The sequence below is a fragment of the Simochromis diagramma genome, unplaced genomic scaffold (assembly GCF_900408965.1).
Source record: "Simochromis diagramma unplaced genomic scaffold, fSimDia1.1 OVJJ01000656.1, whole genome shotgun sequence".
NCBI classification, from domain to species: Eukaryota; Metazoa; Chordata; class Actinopteri; order Cichliformes; family Cichlidae; genus Simochromis; species Simochromis diagramma.
The window spans coordinates 27027-46391 of NW_024387038.1; the positions used below are offsets into that span (position 1 = coordinate 27027).

The 19365-nt window shown below is 39.8% G+C and overlaps 3 protein-coding genes across 4 annotated transcripts in view; 1 reads left to right on the forward strand and 2 right to left on the reverse strand.

The window, feature by feature from the left end:
• LOC120740957 (placenta-specific gene 8 protein-like) overlaps positions 1-3935 on the reverse strand; it is a 29082-nt gene extending 25147 nt beyond the window's left edge. The window contains exons 1-3 of the mRNA XM_040043520.1: positions 2897-3935; positions 688-801; positions 373-518 (exon numbers count right to left, since the gene is read on the reverse strand). Coding sequence (XP_039899454.1) covers positions 373-518; positions 688-799 — 258 coding nt within the window. The 5' untranslated portion in view covers positions 800-801; positions 2897-3935. The remainder of the gene's footprint in view (positions 1-372; positions 519-687; positions 802-2896) is intronic.
• A 2052-nt stretch (positions 3936-5987) lies between these two features.
• LOC120740959 (cornifelin homolog B-like) lies at positions 5988-12579 on the reverse strand. The gene is made up of 4 exons (XM_040043524.1): positions 12451-12579; positions 9901-10008; positions 9240-9385; positions 5988-6976 (listed from the first exon to the last, which is right to left on the reverse strand). The coding sequence occupies exons 2-4, from the start codon at positions 10004-10006 to the stop codon at positions 6839-6841; spliced, it is 390 nt and encodes a 129-aa protein (XP_039899458.1). The 5' UTR covers positions 10007-10008; positions 12451-12579; the 3' UTR covers positions 5988-6838.
• On the forward strand, positions 9990-19358 carry LOC120740955 (cornifelin-like). 2 transcript variants are annotated; one of them, XM_040043517.1, is made up of 4 exons: positions 9990-10086; positions 16022-16081; positions 16201-16346; positions 18869-19358. In XM_040043517.1, exons 1-4 carry the CDS (start codon positions 10005-10007, stop codon positions 19007-19009), a joined length of 429 nt encoding a protein of 142 aa, XP_039899451.1. In that variant the 5' UTR covers positions 9990-10004; the 3' UTR covers positions 19010-19358. The 2 variants fall into 2 exon arrangements, with proteins under 2 accessions (XP_039899451.1, XP_039899452.1); XM_040043518.1 differs by lacking the exon at positions 9990-10086 and adding an exon at positions 14383-14658.
• The last annotated feature ends 7 nt before the right edge of the window (positions 19359-19365 follow it).

Consider the following 19365-nt stretch of genomic DNA (forward strand, 5'->3'; position numbering starts at 1 on the left):
CTTGTGGTTTGATGTTTCATCCACTTATGTTAACTTTATTTTTATTGATTTTGAGGTTAATGCAGCTACAGTCATCCTGAGTATCAATAAAATATTCATCAAACCTCATCAGCAAGTGTTGACTAATACTGAAGACATTTCTTCTGTATTTTTTTAAGCTTTGTACATGCATAGTATTGCTTGAAGTTTGCATTTTTTTCTCTCTTAAAGTTTAGGGATGGGGGCATTGTTCATTGTTCAGGGGGCAGTTTAGTTAGCTTAATGTAAGCTAACTACTAAGCTAACTGCTAATTACTACTAAGCTTAATACAATACAACGGTAGCATAATTTAAGCTAAATACAATAACCGTATCCTCCACTCTCACACTTACAGGGATGTTGTAGCGCTCTCTGACAGAATTGCGAAGTAAGCAGGACACCACACAGCAAAAGTCCAGGAGTGGCATACCGCAGCACCATCCATGTTTACTGGCTGTGTCACACTGCATGCAGGGGAAACACCAATATCCGAAGCAACCTTGAAGAAAAATGTGCAGAGATGCCATATCTGTATGAGTTTATCTCTTGTGTAACCCCAGCATTATATCCTGACTTCAGATACTCTGCAAAACGACTGCAAACAAAGTCTGAGGAGGTGGTTGATGCAGAAATCCCTGCTGTTTGTAGGGTTTGCTGGGTTCACTTACAGGAGTTCATATCAGAGCAGCAGTCACAGATGCCAGTGCTCCATTGCCCAGACTGCTGACTCATTGCAGTGGTGGTGACCACCACCTGGGTGGTTGAATGCTGGAAGGCCATTCCTGGAGCAAACGAAGTAGAAAATTAGACACCGATTGAAGAGAGTTTTTGTTGTCATTGTTGTTGCTTTTTCTTATGCCTTATTTCATTGTATTTATTCTTCTGTGGTTTTCTCTTGTTCATTCACTAACTTGTAAAGAGTTTTGGTCAGCTGTTGCTTTTAAATGAGATGTAGAGATGAAACCGACGTTAACGGGCTATAGTGGTTATAAACATGTAACATGCACAGCAGGGTGTTTTCTAGTGCATGTAAACCCCTAACAGGATCTTTGGCACTTGTCTGCCAATGGATCAATATAATTATACAGGCTATGGCTGGCTTGTAGGGCTGCCACACAGCCACACACTAAAAGCACTGAAAGCAGCCCGTGTTTCACTACCAACACTGGAGTCAAATCTCTTAATGTATCCGACCCTTCCCATACCTTCCCTGTGCACTCGGGCACCTTGCAGAAGAGATTTTAGTGTGGTTGATATAGATGGACCAAAAAGAGCAAAAAGAAATTAATCGACATTTTAGCTGTCGGGACTGCTGCTGCAGGTGCACTGCAGCAACAACAACTAGTATTAAGTCCTCACAGTCCAGATGCTGAGACTGCTAGCACCAGCTGTGGAGAAGTGCAGGAGGAAGGACAGCAGTCGTCACTCTGTTTCCCATTCCCTTGTTAGCCTGTGTTTGTATATATTATCTCAGTCTTCCCTTGCTCTTTGTTATGTTCTCCCTCGTGCTGTGTTTCCTTCTTTCTCTGCTCTCCAGTAAGATTCCTTTTCATGAGATTATTTTTCCCTAACCTACATTATGTTTACAAGCCTTTTCCAATCTTACTAATCAAAGGTCTTCAACTGCACACACAGTGATTTAAATGCTACTATCCAGAAAATACTACGTCTAGATGAGCAGATTCAACTCTCTAGGGCTATTATGCAGAGCTTTGTTGCAATAGATGCTCAGGCAGTTGCTTTATATATGACAGGTGTGTAGTTTTCTGCCTGTATTTTATATTGAACCTTTTTGTGCTTTTCAAATGTCATAGTTTCCTTGTGTTTGTAAAATCCACTGATAGATCCTGTTGAGCTGTCCATGTTTGGGACAGCTCAACTGTCACATGTTTCCAATACCATCTTGTTCACGTTAGCACCCTTTGCTACAAGACTGATAAACTGCATATGAATTTATCAAGTTGATAACCAGCTTTGTGTGCTCACATAGCCTGACTGGAGATGTTGTGAGAAGTGAAGCTGTACATGAAAGATATTTCAGTTGCCCTTGCTTCATGGCACACAGCCTTCGCAAGATAAGATAAGATAAGATAAGATACCGTGGAGGTAATAATTTCCATTTCCACGTGTTTTACCAAAAGTTGCACTGTAGTTGTATCATAATAACTTAAAATGGGGACTTTAGAGATTAATGGAGGTGCCTGGGGGATAACAAATTTATCTACACCAGTTCTGCAATGTAAAATGCACACTACACTGCACAGAGATCCATAAACTACAATTTGCTGTAATACACACACAGTGAAGTGACTCTTTTAAATTAACTGGTTGAGGTCAAACCCAACACACTTGTCCCAATCAGGATATCAGTCAACCACCTCCCTGAGCTCCACCTTCACCCCTATACTGAAACATAACACACCAAAAATAGAATAAAGAAATGTTGAACTTGTGTGAACACAAGACAATACATGGAAATTCCATGTACCCGATACCAGGCCGATTACACCCTTGGTCATGGGGCATATTATAAACTTACTTCAGATATCTTAGAAATAATATCTTAATTAATATACTAAAAAATTCCTAGCTAACATTAATCTACTTATAGTCTATTGCCAACTAGTCTAACAGTCCTATAAGATTCATTAATTTATGAGTATAAACTGCAAAACTGTGCTTATAATAATTAGATGTCCAGTTTTTTGTGCTATTTTTCTTGAGGCAGTATGAAGTGCGTGTAAACCCGTGTGCTGCAAGTATTCCTCTGACTGGCTCACAACACCACACTGGGAAAATGATAGCAAACTGTACTATTAGGTGGCAAAGACTGCTAACTGCTTTAAGATGTTTGCCAGTATAGAAAGTTGTCCTTACCTTTTCTCTGCTTCTCTGAGTTATGAGTAAAATGAGAGCAAGTCCAACCTATGACTGTAAATTGTGACGGGAGTGGTCAAGTGCGGGTTGAAGGCTCTGCTCACTTTCAATTTTCAAAGAAACCACCTCTCTGACAGAGAAAGAGGAACAGTTACACACGCTTTCATTCCAGGTTAGATAAGAATAGATGAAACACTCAAGGCCAAAATAGTTCAGTTCCAATAAAACGAGAGTTAAACGTGAGAGTTACTGACCGTGTCGAGTTTTATGCAGTTTATAGTGCATCATTTATTATTACTTTATGAAAATCACCTTGCTGTGAACTTTTTGACTTGTGCTCTAGTGGTGCCTGTCTGTATTTCTGACTTCATAACATCACACTACAAAGAAAAGATCAGGCAAAAGTGCTATGGACTGTAACAGAGGGTTTATGGTCATGCACCTCTATAAAAGCAGTAGCGGAGCATTCAGATGTCTGTTAACAAAACAATTCACCCCAAGGACAGACTGTGCAATGCTCAGAGAAACAGCAAGAAACACAAGAGATAAAAGTTGCAAAGTTCCATGTAAACAAACCACAAGCAAAATGTCCTTTCGACATGAAGCTTTGCTGTAGATTAAAGAATTAAAATGTTTTAAAACAGCTCAGCCAGAAAGTTCAGCAACATTTTGATTTACTCAAATCCCTCAGTCGTCATTGGTCTCTTCGGGCCCATGGCTTGTTTGGTCGGTAAACACTGCAAACCAAGCTGGGTAAGCTGTGTGGTGTCAAGTGCTGAAGTAAAATCCCCTCATTCAAATTTATTTTACTAACACGTTAAATGTAAATGAATGACTGCAGTAGAGCAGAATTTAGGGATGTCTCAATGAAACCAGGTCTGAATACAACAGCTGGATGTAGTTTGATTTAGATCATCTAAGTGGGTGCCAAATATTTCTTCTTTGGTCTTGACCCTGAAGACAATGGATTCATCAGAACCAGAATATAAAAGACATTTGAGCCCTTTTAGGAGCATTTAGGAGTTATTGTTATGCTTAAAATATTAATGAAGGGTCTGTGTAATGTCTGTACGACGGCCTGTCGGCTCAGTAGATCGAAAAGCATACAGTGGGGCAAAAAAGTATTTAGTCAGCCACCGATTGTGCAAGTTCCCCCACCTAAAATGATGACAGAGGTCAGTAATTTGCACCAGAGGTACACTTCAACTGTGAGAGACAGAATGTGAAAAAAAAAATCCATGAATCCACATGGTAGGATTTGTAAAGAATTTATTCGTAAATCAGGGTGGAAAATAAGTATTTGGTCAATAACAAAAATACAACTCAATACTTTGTAACATAACCTTTGTTGGCAATAACAGAGGTCAAACGTTTACTATAGGTCTTTACCAGGTTTGCACACACAGTAGCTGGTATTTTGGCCCATTCCTCCATGCAGATCTTCTCGAGAGCAGTGATGTTTTGGGGCTGTCGCCGAGCAACACGGACTCCCGCCACAGATTTTCTATGGGGTTGAGGTCTGGAGACTGGCTAGGCCACTCCAGGACTTTCAAATGCTTCTTACGGAGCCACTCCTTTGTTGCCCGGGCGGTGTGTTTTGGATCATTGTCATGTTGGAAGACCCAGCCTCGTTTCATCTTCAAAGTTCTCACTGATGGAAGGAGGTTTTGGCTCAAAATCTCACGATACATGGCCCCATTCATTCTGTCCTTAACACGGATCAGTCGTCCTGTCCCCTTGGCAGAAAAACAGCCCCATAGCATGATGTTTCCACCCCCATGCTTCACAGTAGGTATGGTGTTCTTGGGATGCAACTCAGTATTCTTCCTCCTCCAAACACGACGAGTTGAGTTTATACCAAAAAGTTCTACTTTGGTTTCATCTGCACCACATGACATTCTCCCAATCCTCTGCTGTATCATCCATGTGCTCTCTGGCAAACTTCAGACGGGCCTGGACATGCACTGGCTTCAGCAGCGGAACACGTCTGGCACTGCGGGATTTGATTCCCTGCTGTTGTAGTGTGTTACTGATGGTGACCTTTGTTACTTTGGTCCCAGCTCTCTGCAGGTCATTCACCAGGTCCCCCCGTGTGGTTCTGGGATCTTTGCTCACCGTTCTCATGATCATTTTGACCCCACGGGATGAGATCTTGCGTGGAGCCCCAGATCGAGGGAGATTATCAGTGGTCTTGTATGTCTTCCATTTTCTGATGATTGCTCCCACAGTTGATTTTTTCACACCAAGCTGCTTGCCTATTGTAGATTCACTCTTCCCAGTCTGGTGCAGGTCTACAATACTTTTCTTGGTGTCCTTCGAAAGCTCTTTGGTCTTGGCCATGGCGGAGTTTGGAGTCTGACTGTTTGAGGCTGTGGACAGGTGTCTTTTATACAGATGATGAGTTCAAACAGGTGCCATTCATACAGGTAACGAGTGGGGGACAGAAAAGCTTCTTACAGAAGACGTTACAGGTCTGTGAGAGCCAGAGATTTTCCTTGTTTGAGGTGACCAAATACTTATTTTCCACCCTGATTTACGAATAAATTCTTTACAAATCCTACCATGTGGATTCATGGATTTTTTTTTCACATTCTGTCTCTCACAGTTGAAGTGTACCTCTGGTGCAAATTACTGACCTCTGTCATCATTTTAGGTGGGGGAACTTGCACAATCGGTGGCTGACTAAATACTTTTTTGCCCCACTGTAATACGATTAGCTATGAAAGGTGGTCATGGTGTGTACTAGCATTGTTAATTGATGAGCGGTTTCCAACACAGAGGTGAGAGGAGTAAGGAGTTTGTGTAAGTGGGCGCCTCACGTTGCTTATAAACTCTTCCCTCATTTCACTGCCAATGAAGTTCCTTCAAAATTATTGGCTGGTGTAAAAAGTTGAATTTAATGGTATCTGGTCAAATGAAATTTATTTGATTGCTATACATTCAGCTATAACTAAGCACAGTTTCCATAAGTTTAAGCATGTGAATGAATAAACCTTTAATTTGGCATTTTTCAGTTGCATTTGTGTCATCATGTTTACAGAGGGTGAAAAATCTGTTCTTGTAAAAGTGTAAAGGGACAGACTCACGTTTGCCAAAAGACTTTTTATTTATTTTTAAGAGTACAAGAGAGCCATTAAATGAATACTAATATTTGGGTGCTGGGTGTTTAAATAAGATGTTTCTTTTTCTTATACACCAAATCCTATCTTAGTATAAGAAAAAGGGTCAGTTTAAACACTAAGTCTCAGTTCAACATATGCGCATAAAGGTTTACATACTACAAGGATTTATAGATTGTTTCCACTGTCTCCATAATTAAAAGTAAAATAACAGGTTTAATGCAGCCTGGACAGTGAACATAACAAGAGTTGCATAAATGTGGAGGCTGTGCTAACATCTGTACTGATGCAGAGGGCAGTGTTGGGCTGTATGTTTTTTTAAATGTGAACCATTATAAATGAAGGATATAACTCACATCTATTAAACTATTAAACACAGGAAAAGGTTCCCCCTTGTTTTGGTCACAGTAGCGGTTTTCAGGTCATCGAGGTGAGGTTATACAGGTCCCTGGGTGTGTTTCGGAGATTCCCAGGATGAGATGTAAAGTGATAAATGTGGTGATGTCTGGTGAGATCAGGTCAAACTCGTCACTTCAAAATAAGCTTCTCACAAAAATACAGTGAGCTAGCACTGTTATTTGGATCCCTGCATAACCATTCTTATTACTTGTTACATGAAATTAGCTCTGCAAACAATGAATGACAGTGAGCTAGGCTAATAACACACTACAGGTTAATTTACATTAAAGGTTAGTTTACAGCTCTCAAAATTCAACTGAGGTCAAAATGCTTTGAGATGACTGTTACATGCAGATAAAACAGAAGTGGATTGAAACATGTGGCTTTGAATGGGACACATGCCTTTGATCCAGAGCAAAACTGTTTACAGCATGGCTTGTGTGGTGATCACAGTCGAGGTGGCGGGCTGCTGGCTTTCTCTGATCTTCAGCTCGCGATGCATCTGGCACCAGACGCACGAGTAACACCAACATATCTTGCAGCAGTCATCGATGAACGAGCCCTACAGGATGGAGGAGAGGAAGCAGCAAGAGTTATCGGGATTGAATTTGTAGCTGTCGTGATTGTACCTGTTTAAATGTCCCTGTTCACGCTGCTTTGTACTGAACTGAACTGAAACTAACACGACTAGAAAGAGAAACAGGGAGGAGCGATTTTTTCAAATCTTTATGCAACTCAAAACAACCTCTCTATTTCCTCAAAACTTTATCTGTCTGTAGCCAGTTTCCTTGCTGTTAACTGTCAGGATGTCAGTGAAGGACCACACACAAGCAGGATTTAGAGAGGTTTCCTTTCCTTCAGTGAGACAGAGGAAAATAACAGATGGAGTCTGATTTGCAGTAATTTCAATGAGCTCTGCATTGGTCTTTTTCTACCTGCTCAAAGATCCTCTATATTCACTTACTGTCAACTGTTAAATATTGGCAAACAGGGCTAATAAAAGTAGTGAGAGTAACATGAACAGTAAAAAATACTGAGTGGCAAAACATCTATGAGAGTTAGAGATTAAAATAGCTTTCCATTTCCTCTTCCTCTAATTTGGTCAGCAGGCACTTCTCTATGCTTCTCTCTCTCTGTGTGTTTATGAATAAAAATTAGTTTATGCCAGATGCCCTTCCTGATGCAACCCTAATGGGACTTTTGTCTCCTTCCAGGATTGAGCTAGTGCTTGTTAGCTGAATGTGTTACCCACAACCAGAGATGGGCAGTAACGCGTTACTGTAATCTGATTACTTTTTTCAAGTAACGAGTAAAGTAAGGGATTACTATCGCAAAAACGGTAATTAGATTACCGTTACTTTCCCGTAGGAACGCTGCGTTACTGCGTTACTAAAACCGTGATTTTTTTGCGAGAATGTCTCATGACGGTGACGTAAGCGAGTGCGATGTTCGTGACAACAGCTGTGCGCAGATTAACAATGGATCATATATCTAGTGCGGCGGGTGTGTATGAGCGTGCAGCGTTTAAAGCGTGGAAGCACTGACCTTACTTTGAGTTTGATTCCATAAAAAGTGACAAAAACATTAGTGTCCGTTGTGCGTGGGAAGAAAACTTCTTTTTACACTGAAAAAAAACCCCTAAACAAGCGAGTGCGCAACGACGTAATGGGAAATTCACAGAGAAACTCGCGGATTCTTCCACTGACCGCTGCAGCACACCTGCACCAGGGTAAACCTCCGCCTACCCTACTCCTGCTTTACAGGTGAAAATAGAGCAACAGGACCGCTGAGTCTTTGACTTTATTTATGTTCTGCTGTGTTTTACTTGCATCTATTTGAAAGACTGAGTGTAAACACAAAAAATATTTTATTTTATGTGCTGGAATGTGTAGAAAATAGGTTTAAATGTTAAACTAATTTCTTCCAGTCAGAGAATGTTGCATATAATTTAATTTTTGCTTGATGCATAAAGTTAAAAGATTAAAACTAATAAAACAAGTTTCAAAAAGAGACCTTTCCATTTGATTACATTTTGTATGATGGATTATGCAGAAAAAGTAGAATTGGGCTGAAAGATCTATCGTTTTATCACCTCTTCAGGTTGTAAATCGTGTTTTTAAAAAGTAACTAAGTAACTAAGTAATTAATTACTTTTGAAAATAAGTAATCAGTAAAGTAATGGGATTACTTTTTGGGGGAAGTAATCAGTAATTAGTTACTGATTACTTTTTTCAAGTAACTTGACCAACACTGCCCACAACTATAGTTTGTTAATGTTAGCTTTTATCTCTACTCTACCCTATCATCAACATACTGTCATTTCGGACTCCAAATAGCCAACATGGTGAGGAACCTAAAGTTAAAGCTTTCCTCAAACCAATGAGTGACATCATAGTGATGTCACAGTGGCCACAGCCACAGGGTGAGTCATTAACCCTGGTTCCAGAAACAGAAAACATAAATCAACAGGAAGTCATGTGACTGTGAAGCCAGTCTATAGTTAATCATTTGCTTTTTATCCAGTGTGATGTTTGTTGAATAGTCGGTTGAGTAAGTTGAGAAATAACATGTATTAAAGATCTAATAATCACATCAAAAATGAGAGATCTGGATGGAGGGCAGCCGACAGATGAGACACCAAAAGACGATGAAAGGTGAGGAAGAGGTGATATGGCACAATAAAAGAAAAAGTTATGAGAATTCAGCCATTAGGTACTGCACAATGTTTGACATTTTATATTAATTTCACTATAAATCATATGCCCTCAAATGTTTCAAAATCCTAGCAACACGCCTGCTGCCCTTCATCTCTAACCCAGCCTTACAGGGATGTTGTGGCGCTCTCTGATGGACTGACGGAGTAAGCAGGAAACCACGCCGCAAACATCCAGGAGTGGCATTGCACAGCACCATCCATGTTTACTGGCTGTCTGACACTGCATGCAGGGGAAACACCAGAAGCCGCAGCAACCTTGAAACAGAACAGAAAAAGAGAAAATGGGGGAAAAAAAGAAGGGAATGAAGGGAATAGGGAATAATCTTGCCAGTATGTAATCCTCATTTCACTAGGTTTCAGGTAGTTTTCTGGGTTTTTAAACACTTCCCCTTCTGCTCATTGTCACTTCTGTCTTCTTGTTTCCTGAGCGTGTGCCTCTGTTCTTCTTCTTATGATCTGGTGATGTTTGGTTTGGTCATTTCATTGCAAGGGTCATTCGTTACCCTGGAATATTCAGCTGCCGTTGGTTCAAATAATAACTTGCCAGTGGATCTCTGGGAGGAAGCCAGAGTAACAACAGGAAACCAGGCAGGAGAACATGCAACAGTGCTAAGCACTCCAACAGAGTGCTGCATTTAAGTTCCTGTGCCAATTAGAGAATCTCAGATTTCTGGAGAAGAGCATAATATAATCAAAAGCTCCATAATGCAACTGATTGGACAATCTGAGGAGATGGTTGATGCAGAAATTACTGCTGAGTGTTCACTTACAGCTGTTCATATCAACACAGCATTCACAGAGGTCGGTGCTCCACTGCCCAGGGTTCTGATTGGTGGTGATTGTCACCACCTGGTTGGTCTGCTGGTGGCCAGCCATGCCTGGAGGAGACAGCGTGAAGTGTGACAGAAGTTATTGCTGCTACGCATGGAGAAATCCAAGGGTAGAATTTGAGAAAGGTAACAGGCTGGTTTGTTACATATATAACAGGATGTTTCCTGATTCATTTAAATCACTACAAATAGCTGGAGTGAGATGTGCAAAGAATTTGCGTGCAGTGCACTCTTCTGTCCTCTGGACCCCATGCCACCAACCATCCTGAAATCATGCCTGTGCACTTTGTGTACCATCATGGTGGACATCATCTGAAACCAGCAGAGCCCTGTACTATGAAGTACAGTTCGGCATATCCATAGTATCTTTCTGTTATCTGCATCAGTGGCGGAGCGGGGGGGTGGCTTACTGGGCTTAAGCCCAGGGTTGTTTTTTCAGAAGCCCAGGGTCTTTTGGAGTGTAATTTTTTCATAGTTAGATGCCTGGCTGACAACTGTATAAAAGAAAAACTACACACAATATTCGAAGCACATAGTGCACACTGTGGGAATTTACGACTGTGCATAAATCCCCCCTAATATTGGTATGATCCGAGCTCAGACACTAAGCGGGGCAGCTGCTGCCTGCGAGTGCGCTGTTAGAGAAACGCAGCCAGGCAGACAGAGGAGAACTGAAGTTTGACCAGGTACCAAAGCAAATCATTCGTACTGTACAAATAATGTAAATATGACGGTGCATCACGAAAGATTGATATCAAACAGTGAATCAGCAAACGGCGAAATGAAAAGCCGAACAACAACAATGCTGTTTCTTTAGAGAGTCTTAGCTTACATGTGTGTTTATTTCATATTTTCAGTTGTTTCCCTCCACGGCTAAATAAATCGGTTTCAGTAATGCACTGATATACAAGAATGGACATAAGGGGCTTCTTTCAAATAAAAAACTCTGGTAGTATTTTATATATTATGCTTTGGATGTTGTTCAGTATATTTCTATGCAAAACAAGAGGAATTTCAATACACAGCAGTATATTCACAGTTTAAACCGGATATTTACATACACTTTATGGAAAACACAAGAACATTTTTTTACTGTACAACATCAATTTAGAGTAAACTTGTTTTGTTTTGGTTAAATAAATATTGAAATATCTTTTGAATTAGTTAAATGTCAGAATAAAGAGAGACAGAGAGGAGTACATACACACTAAGTTTATTGGTAATTAATAAGAAACTCCAGACGATTCCATTCTGAGCTGAAGAAGCTTCTGATAGGTTAGTAGAGTCCATGTGAGTAAATTGGTGGCACACCTGTGGATGCATATAAGGCAAAACACAGAGCCTGTTTCTGTGACATGGGAAAACCAAGAGATGTCAACCAAAACACCAGGAAAAGAACTGTGGAGCTCCATAAGTGTGGCTCAATTTTGAATACAATTTGGTGCCATTTGCAATTAAGAAATACAGATAGTTTCTCTCTTTACTCTTAAAGTTAACAAATATGTTTTTGGACATTTGAGCTTAATACAACATATGTTAAAACTTCACTTGTTTTGTTTTGTTGTGGGTTTTTTTTTTTAGTTATTTATTTTGTTTGTTTGTTTTTGTTTGTTTGCTTCTTGCTTTTGGTGTAGTGCAGGTCTATGATGATTTTTAGTGCTACTATCATCTAGTTCTGATTCTTGTTCTGTCTTGGTTAAGTCCTCAGTAGTCCTGATTTTGAACTGTTGTAGTCCTGTTTTAATTCTGGATCAGTTCTGGGTCTGGTTGAATTGGGGTTTAGTCCTCGTGTCTTGATACAGGCCCGACTTTGTTCTGCCTTGCTGCTTAATTAAAAAACTAGTTTAAGGTGTCCTGCATATGTGATATATATTTTTCCCTATATGAAGTCATTCTTTTTTGAACAAAACTCAAAACAGAGCCTATCAATCTTTCAGTCATTTCTACAGGAGATTTCAGACTGTCCAGATTTATGTGCATTTCACATTTATTTGCATATTAAATGTGAACAGTTCATTAGTGGCCAAGCTCATGACCACTACGGACTGTTTCGTACATTGATGATTTATTCAAACAATCAAAACATGCGTGAGAGATACGCATTAACAAATAAAGGCGGGGGCAGAATTCTGTTTGGTGTCCTTGATTAAGATAAGAAAGGCATTTCTGGTCGCTCCCTTATTTCCTACAAGAACAGAGTTTACATCAGATGACCCTTCCCTCAACCCTGACTTGGAACTAGCATTATGTGTACACTAGCTTCTGACCCAGCTTGGACAGGAATCCCCAAAAACCAAACATCAATAATTAGTGTCAAGCAAGACAAATTACTAGATTTGACAGAATAGATAGACTATATGGCAAACTATGGTTAAACCAGGCTGGAAAAAAAAACATTGAAGCTGGATGTCTTGTCCCCCCACAAGCTTTACATGTTAATCACTACACAGAAATACTAAGCTGTTCATCAATATGAAAAGTTAGTCTTACCGTTTCTCTGATTCTCTGAGCGTTGAAAAAAAATTAGATGAAGTTGAGAAATCCCAGCATTAAACTGGAAATGAGAGAGGTGGGTGTGGACACACTAGCTTCTAGGGGTGGGGCCAGAAGCAGGACGTGGAGATGGGGGGGTGAGGGTACTAGCTCCTGCCATGAAATATGATTATCCTCCTATTGTCCCCTGACTGAAGCCATTGGACTGTCCATGCATTTTCTTCCACTTATCTATTTTGCAGCCATGACTGGAGTGTATCTCAGCTGCTATAGCACCAGAGGCAGGGTACACCCCATGGACAGGCTAACACAGAGAGCCCTGTGATAGACTGTGATACAGTACACAGAGAACCCCCTCCACAGTCATGAGGAAAGATGTAAACTGCACTCAGAAAGGCCCCAAAGGGCCAGAGTAATTGAAACCAGGACCTTCTTGCTTTGAGTTAATGATGCTAACCACACAGCACTGTGCATGAGTACTATTAGTCTCACGGTCCCTAACGCCATTAGATGAGCGCATAGACAGGAGCAGCATGGATCTGAGTACATTTCCTCAAGCACTTTACTTTGTTGTAATGTACTATTTAAGTTTGTCCATGTTATGTTGCTTTCTACTTTTACTGCGCTGTATTCTGGATGCAATTACTGTACTACTGCACCATGCTATTTCTTTTAAAGCTTTAGTTTGCTGACTATAGTGGGGTTTACACATTATGGAGTCACCAGCTTAGCAAGTGCAACACACTATCCATACTATCCATATCCAGGTATGTGTGTATGTATGTTTATGTGTATGTGTGGGGTCAAGATGTGACCCTGTGAAGACTCCCCAAAGCTGTTGCCAGGAGTCTAGTGGTCCATCTAAACAAAGGGCTAGATATATGTGTGTTTACTATACCATATATCAGCAAGAGAAGATACGACCTCTCCTAGGAGGTGTGTGATCCATGCCAGAACACTCTGAAGAGGAGTGAACGCACTCCCCTCTTCATGCTACACAGAGTTGTTACAGACCTCCTAGGATGAGACATTCTTCCAATATGCAATCAACTATATACTTCTAAGAATATATAAATATATATTTCTAAGCATAAATGACAATCCAACAAAACAAACCTGACATATTTTATCATATAAACCATCCCACAGAGCAACCAAGCAGCAAGCCGCTCCCACTTGAGCTCAACCAGACTAAAAGTTAAGCGCCATCTGATGATGCTACTGACGAGTTTTTGCTTTCTCCTTTCAGAAGCTATCTCATATAATCCAACTCTCTGGTCGTATTAAAGGTCAATTTTCTTCAATAAGATTTGATAAGAATAATTCATTACATAGATCGAGTCACTAGTTCTACCAATGTGAAAATGAAGGTGCTCTATTTTTCCCCAAATTTCCATATGTTTTTGCAAAAGAAATAATAAAAACTAATAATCCTCCTCCTTGTAAATGACAATTTTTACAGTCTTTGTTGCACACTCTATGTCATGACCTGGGTGTCACGGGCCACTGAACCCTGACACTCTATCCCTTTTAATAAAATTAATCAAATTAAGCATTTATGTTTCTTAACATCTCCACCTGTTCATCTTAAGGATGGTTTATTTTATTTTTTTTACCAGATTTTGTTAGCTTGTCATTTGATGGCTCACCTAATAGCTTTAAGTGAGTATTTGAACTAAAGTAACATTAACACCCCTGAGCTAAAGGTTTAATCAGTAACATCACATGACCTAATTGAACAAGTGAGAGAGAACATGTTAATGAATGTGAAAATGCTAATGTGCGTAAGCTGATAGATGGTTCAGTGGCCGTTCACGACCATTTAATGACCAAAATAGTGTCAGTCAAATATTTTGTTTGTTTTTTTAAAGCAACAACAACAGTCACTGGGTTTTTCCTTCCTCTGTAAGAGACGGTCTGCCCAAATATCTAGTCACTGTGGTGTTTTTTGCCTGGGGACATTTACCCGGGGACAAATTTATCTTTTTCATCCATATTTCAAATACTTTTGCTACAATGTTTCTGTGTTACCACATGCAAACTAGTTGTTTTACATTTACACTAGCTGAATGACCGTGTATCGTGAATTCTGTGTTTCCCTGTGTGAACAGGTGGGGTGTGTCTATGTGTGTGTGTATTAGTTAAATGTTGGGTTTTCTACCCTTCATCTCATTTTTCTTCAAAGTTCACCAAACCAGAGACCAGGTAAGAAAGACTTTCTATAAAAATGAACAGCTTGAAACATTCAACAATGTTTCTGAAGCTTACTGCACTGTTGTATCGTTTTTCTCAGTCATTTTCAAGTGAGCTGATGAACCAGTGTACTCAAATGATGCTGAGTAAAACAAGGGGGATTTTTAAAGGTTTTCATATCTTCACAGAATTAGAAAGAAAATTCTGGAGTCTACTTATCATAATTACTCATGGGTCAGTAAAAGAGAGGATGAACATTAAGTAACAAATGTTGTTATAACCATCCTTCAATTTTATCGCAAGATATTTAAAAGAATGAGACTGATGACAGGTTGTACTGAAAGATATGCAAACAAGTTCAAATAGCTTCTGAAGTCACTCCAATCCAATATCTGATAAAGAAACCCTAAAATGAAGATGTAAAACTGACCTCTTCAGTCTATAAAGTTTCTCTTTGAAAATAATGATTTATCTTCTTCTCCTGTCCTCTCTTTGTTACACCTTTATTTTTCTGTGTGGCACATTAGTGGGTTTTATTTATACAGCAGCTGTTCATTTAGCTCACAGACACATTTTGTGACACACTACACAGAGACCTTTTGGGAGTTGGGTGATATTAAAGTAGAGTGAGTTTCCAGTTTAAGAAGGTTCATGCTGCGTCCTATTGTGTAGCTGTCTAGCCAGACGCTGAAGTACTGAAACTAGTACTGAAAACTTCAACTATACAGCTGCACCATGGACACGTCACAGGAATGACAAGAAAAGGTGTGAGCAGGCTGTGGAATATTTTCTTATTACTGAACACGTATCTCCACGATGTCACTGAAAGCAGGGCTGCAGCACATGGTTCAGTCTAGCAACGTGCATTAACCTGCCTGTTAGATATAAGAGTGCAGCTGAACAGCAGATACTGCACCTGCAGTTATAGTACAACAACACATTTTTCAGGTTATTGCAAAACTTTGTTTTTAATCATTTCATTTGCTTGTTTTTTTTAAGTTATTCAAAAAGGGTTTGAAGACACAGCCACACAACATCCATTAAAAGCACATAGACTATTACCAGACAATTACATTAAAAGATATATATGAAGAATAATCTTTGCCATGTACATGTGTGTACGTACATCTGTGTGTAAATTCTTTGCCACTTGTTGGCAAACTTTTTTGTCTGTACTGCACGCAGATCATTTCTACATCTGCTTCCAGGTTTTTGTAGTGATTTACGTGGACCAGTTCCAGCTGTAACGCAAGCAGCATGTTGAGAGCAATAGTTTTAACCAGTCTGTTACCTTTCTCATATTCTAGCAGTGATAATCTTTATGACCGCATTAACCCTTCACTCTGTGTCTATGTTTCTGCCTTGTTTCTTCCAGGGATGAGTGCAATGAATTGGAGCACCGGCATCTTTGACTGTTGCTCTGATATGAGCTCCTGTAAGTTAATCATTCAAATCCTACAAACAGCAGTTTCTCTGACTGTTTTTGCAATAAGGTAGCAGAGTGTAATGTAATAACTAGTAATGAAACACAAATGTCTCTGTGTTTTTTTCTAGGTTGCTACAGCCTTTGGTGTTTCCCCTGCATGAAGTGTCAGACAGCCAGTAAAAATGGATGGTGTTGCGCAATGCCACTCCTGGACATTTGCTGTGTGGTGTCCTGCTTACTCCGTCAGTCCATCAGAAAGCGCTACAACATTGTTGTAAGTCTGGGTTAGGGATGTAGGGGTGTATGTTAAACAGTGTGTAACAGATTGATGACCCCACTGGGACATCAAGCCTTAGTTTGTGAACCATTTTAAAGTTTTCACTATTGTTTGTTTTGCTTTGTGGATCCAGAAATGCCTGTTTTTGGGGTGGAGAAACGGTTCGATGTTAAAACTTCACATTAGCAAAATTGCATCCCTTAATGCAGCCGTCCCCAACCCTCGGACCATGGACCAGTACCGGTCCGTGAGTCGTTTGGTACCGAGCCGCGAGAGTTGATGCTCAGGTGTGAAATTTATTGTTTTCAGGGTTTTTATAGATTTTATCGTTAACTCTGTTTCCTTGGGTCTTTTCCCGTGTGTTATAAATAAATGTTCTTTTTTGGTACCGGTGCTGGTTTTATTTTGTTGTATTTATCTGTGACACCTTAAAGGCCGGTCCGTAAAAATATTGTCGGACATAAACTGGTCCGTTGTGCAAAAAAGGTTGGGGACTGCTGCCTTAATTTATAAGGATTTCTGTAGGGTTTTATTAGTAAAATGTGCACATTTGTATATTTGAGTTACTGAATCAAGAGACGATGAAGGATGATGAATGTAGGGTAGTAGGGTATTATACTTTATATTTGTATTGTTTCGTGTCCTCTTTAAGTACTCAACCATCCAAAGCAACAGACACAGGTGAAAACAAGAGTGCAGCCAGGGTGGGGTGGGTGGAGATGAGTGTTGACAGAAGGATTGCTGCAAGAGTGAAAATTAAGATTTACAAGATGATAGTTAGACCTGCTGTGGTGGATGGGTTGCAAAACTACTGACAGAAAAACAGAAGGCCGAGCTGAAGATAAGTTAGGTTAAGTCACCTTATCATTCAGTGGCATCAGTAAACTGAGTGGAATGACATTTTTTAGGGACTAGCTTGCATCCAAATTAGAAAAAGAGGAAATGGAAAGTTATCCAAATTTGAACTCTCTTATTTGTCTGCATACGGAAGAAATCTGCACCTGTGGCTGCTTGTTTTGAAAAACTCTCAGATATTTGGTTATCCAGGTGGGGACAATGCAAAGCAAACATGGCCTACCTTTTACTTGATGGTGTACACTGTTGCTGTTGAGGGGTGGCTGCTGCTTCTGCTGCTTCTGCTGCTGATAACAAGTGTTATCAGATAAAAATAAAATGCAAAGATTGGTGACAGCAATGGAATCATAAGACAACAGATGAAAATAAACTAGGCTTTGTCTGTGAATCACTCTTTGCCTCTCTCCCTCCTTCCATCTCCTCATCTGAGCTATCGAGCTCCACTCGCTGTCCATCTGAGAACAAGGCACAATTTGCTATTGCTTTAAACTATTATTTAATTATCCAAACTGAATAACTTTTGCACCTAATCCGTAATAAAGTAATAATAGAAAAATGTTATTGAACCAAATCATTGCAGCTGTGTTTGTACCAGCAATGCAACAACTGGTACGTGTGTTATTGTTACCTACTCTTTTTAATCCAGCTGGTGAAGGATCCACTGCCTTTAGCAGCCTCACACAGCTCCTTTTGACACTGTTTTCTCCTCATATCCTTACAGGGCATGTCTGGACAATGTTATAACATGAATAATAATTTTAAAAAATCTATACACATAAAACATGCACACGTAGACACACACACATACAGTGACATTTTATACCTTCTCCAGTCCAATATGGCCACAAATTTTCTTCCAGAATCCTTCTCCTATTATTTATTCCTAGTGCTCTGATATTAAAGTAATAAGAATAAAATAATGTATTTATGATGATTCAGTGATTGTTTAACTGTCCACTCTGTGCAGGCAGAAAGCTTATTAAATGTTTAAACTGTAGAGATGCAATAATTTTGCTGCTGTAAATTCAGCATTTTGTCATATTTGAAATATAAATCTAATATAATCTGTTTCTTAATGTATTTTTGAAAATACAGTGGGGGGTTTTCATAATATTGTAATTATAATAATCCATAATTATGTGGATATGCATATTAGTTAGTTTTTATTGAAATATAAGCCCTGTAGAAATGCTCATTTGTTTCAATTCATCAGTTGCCACAGAAGAACAACTGACCACTACATAATAAGCTAATACTGCTGTGTGCTATAGACTATAGTGTGAGCTGTACACCTGGTTTCCTTTGCATCAATCTGCGTCTGCATCTCCCAATTAAGTTGTGTTTCTCCTACAACTCCACACCACTCAGGAGGCAAAAACAATGCACGTTTTCTTTGTGAGTTGATTCCCGGCTCATAACCAGCGCGTTCTACCTTCAAGGGCAATCATTGGTTAAATGGTAGTGATGTGATTGATGCAAGCCAGATCCTTTTATTTAGCAAAATTGTGATTAATAGTTAAATATTATTGTTGAGGGGCCCAAGCAGGACTCCACACCGCACATGCCTGCATGACAGCTTCATTAAATTAAATCACAGTAACTCCTTCTGCTTCATTGCTTCATCCTCTCCCTCACTCTCTTCTTCCTTTTTCTCCATCCTGCAGGGCTCGTTCGTTGATGATGCCAGCAATGTGATTTTCTGTCACCCATGCGCCTGGTGCCAGATGTATCGTGAGCTGAACATCAGGGAAAACCAGCAGCCTGCTAACTCATCAGTGGTCACCACTCAGGTGGTCCGTGGATAAGATACAACCACTTTTGATGTTCAGGACCTGTTGTGGTTTTGGGGTTTGTTTAGTTTTTTGCACGTAAGAAGGGATTAGTTCAGTTTGCCAAAGAGAATCAAGTAGCATAGCGTCCTATCTGCTTTCATTTTCAGAGCCCTGCACAGCTCATTACTACAGTGTAGTCATTAGCTCCGACCATCAAGTGTGGTTCCGTGTTCCATGTTAGTTTTCTTTCATACAGTTTTAAACACTTGAGCTTTAAAATTAGATTTTTTTTAAAGGTTTCATTGACATATCAGGTGGTGGATGTTATCTCAGGGAAGGTTTTAATCTGACTAATAAAATCTCTGTGCTTAATAAAACTTGATTGCTCT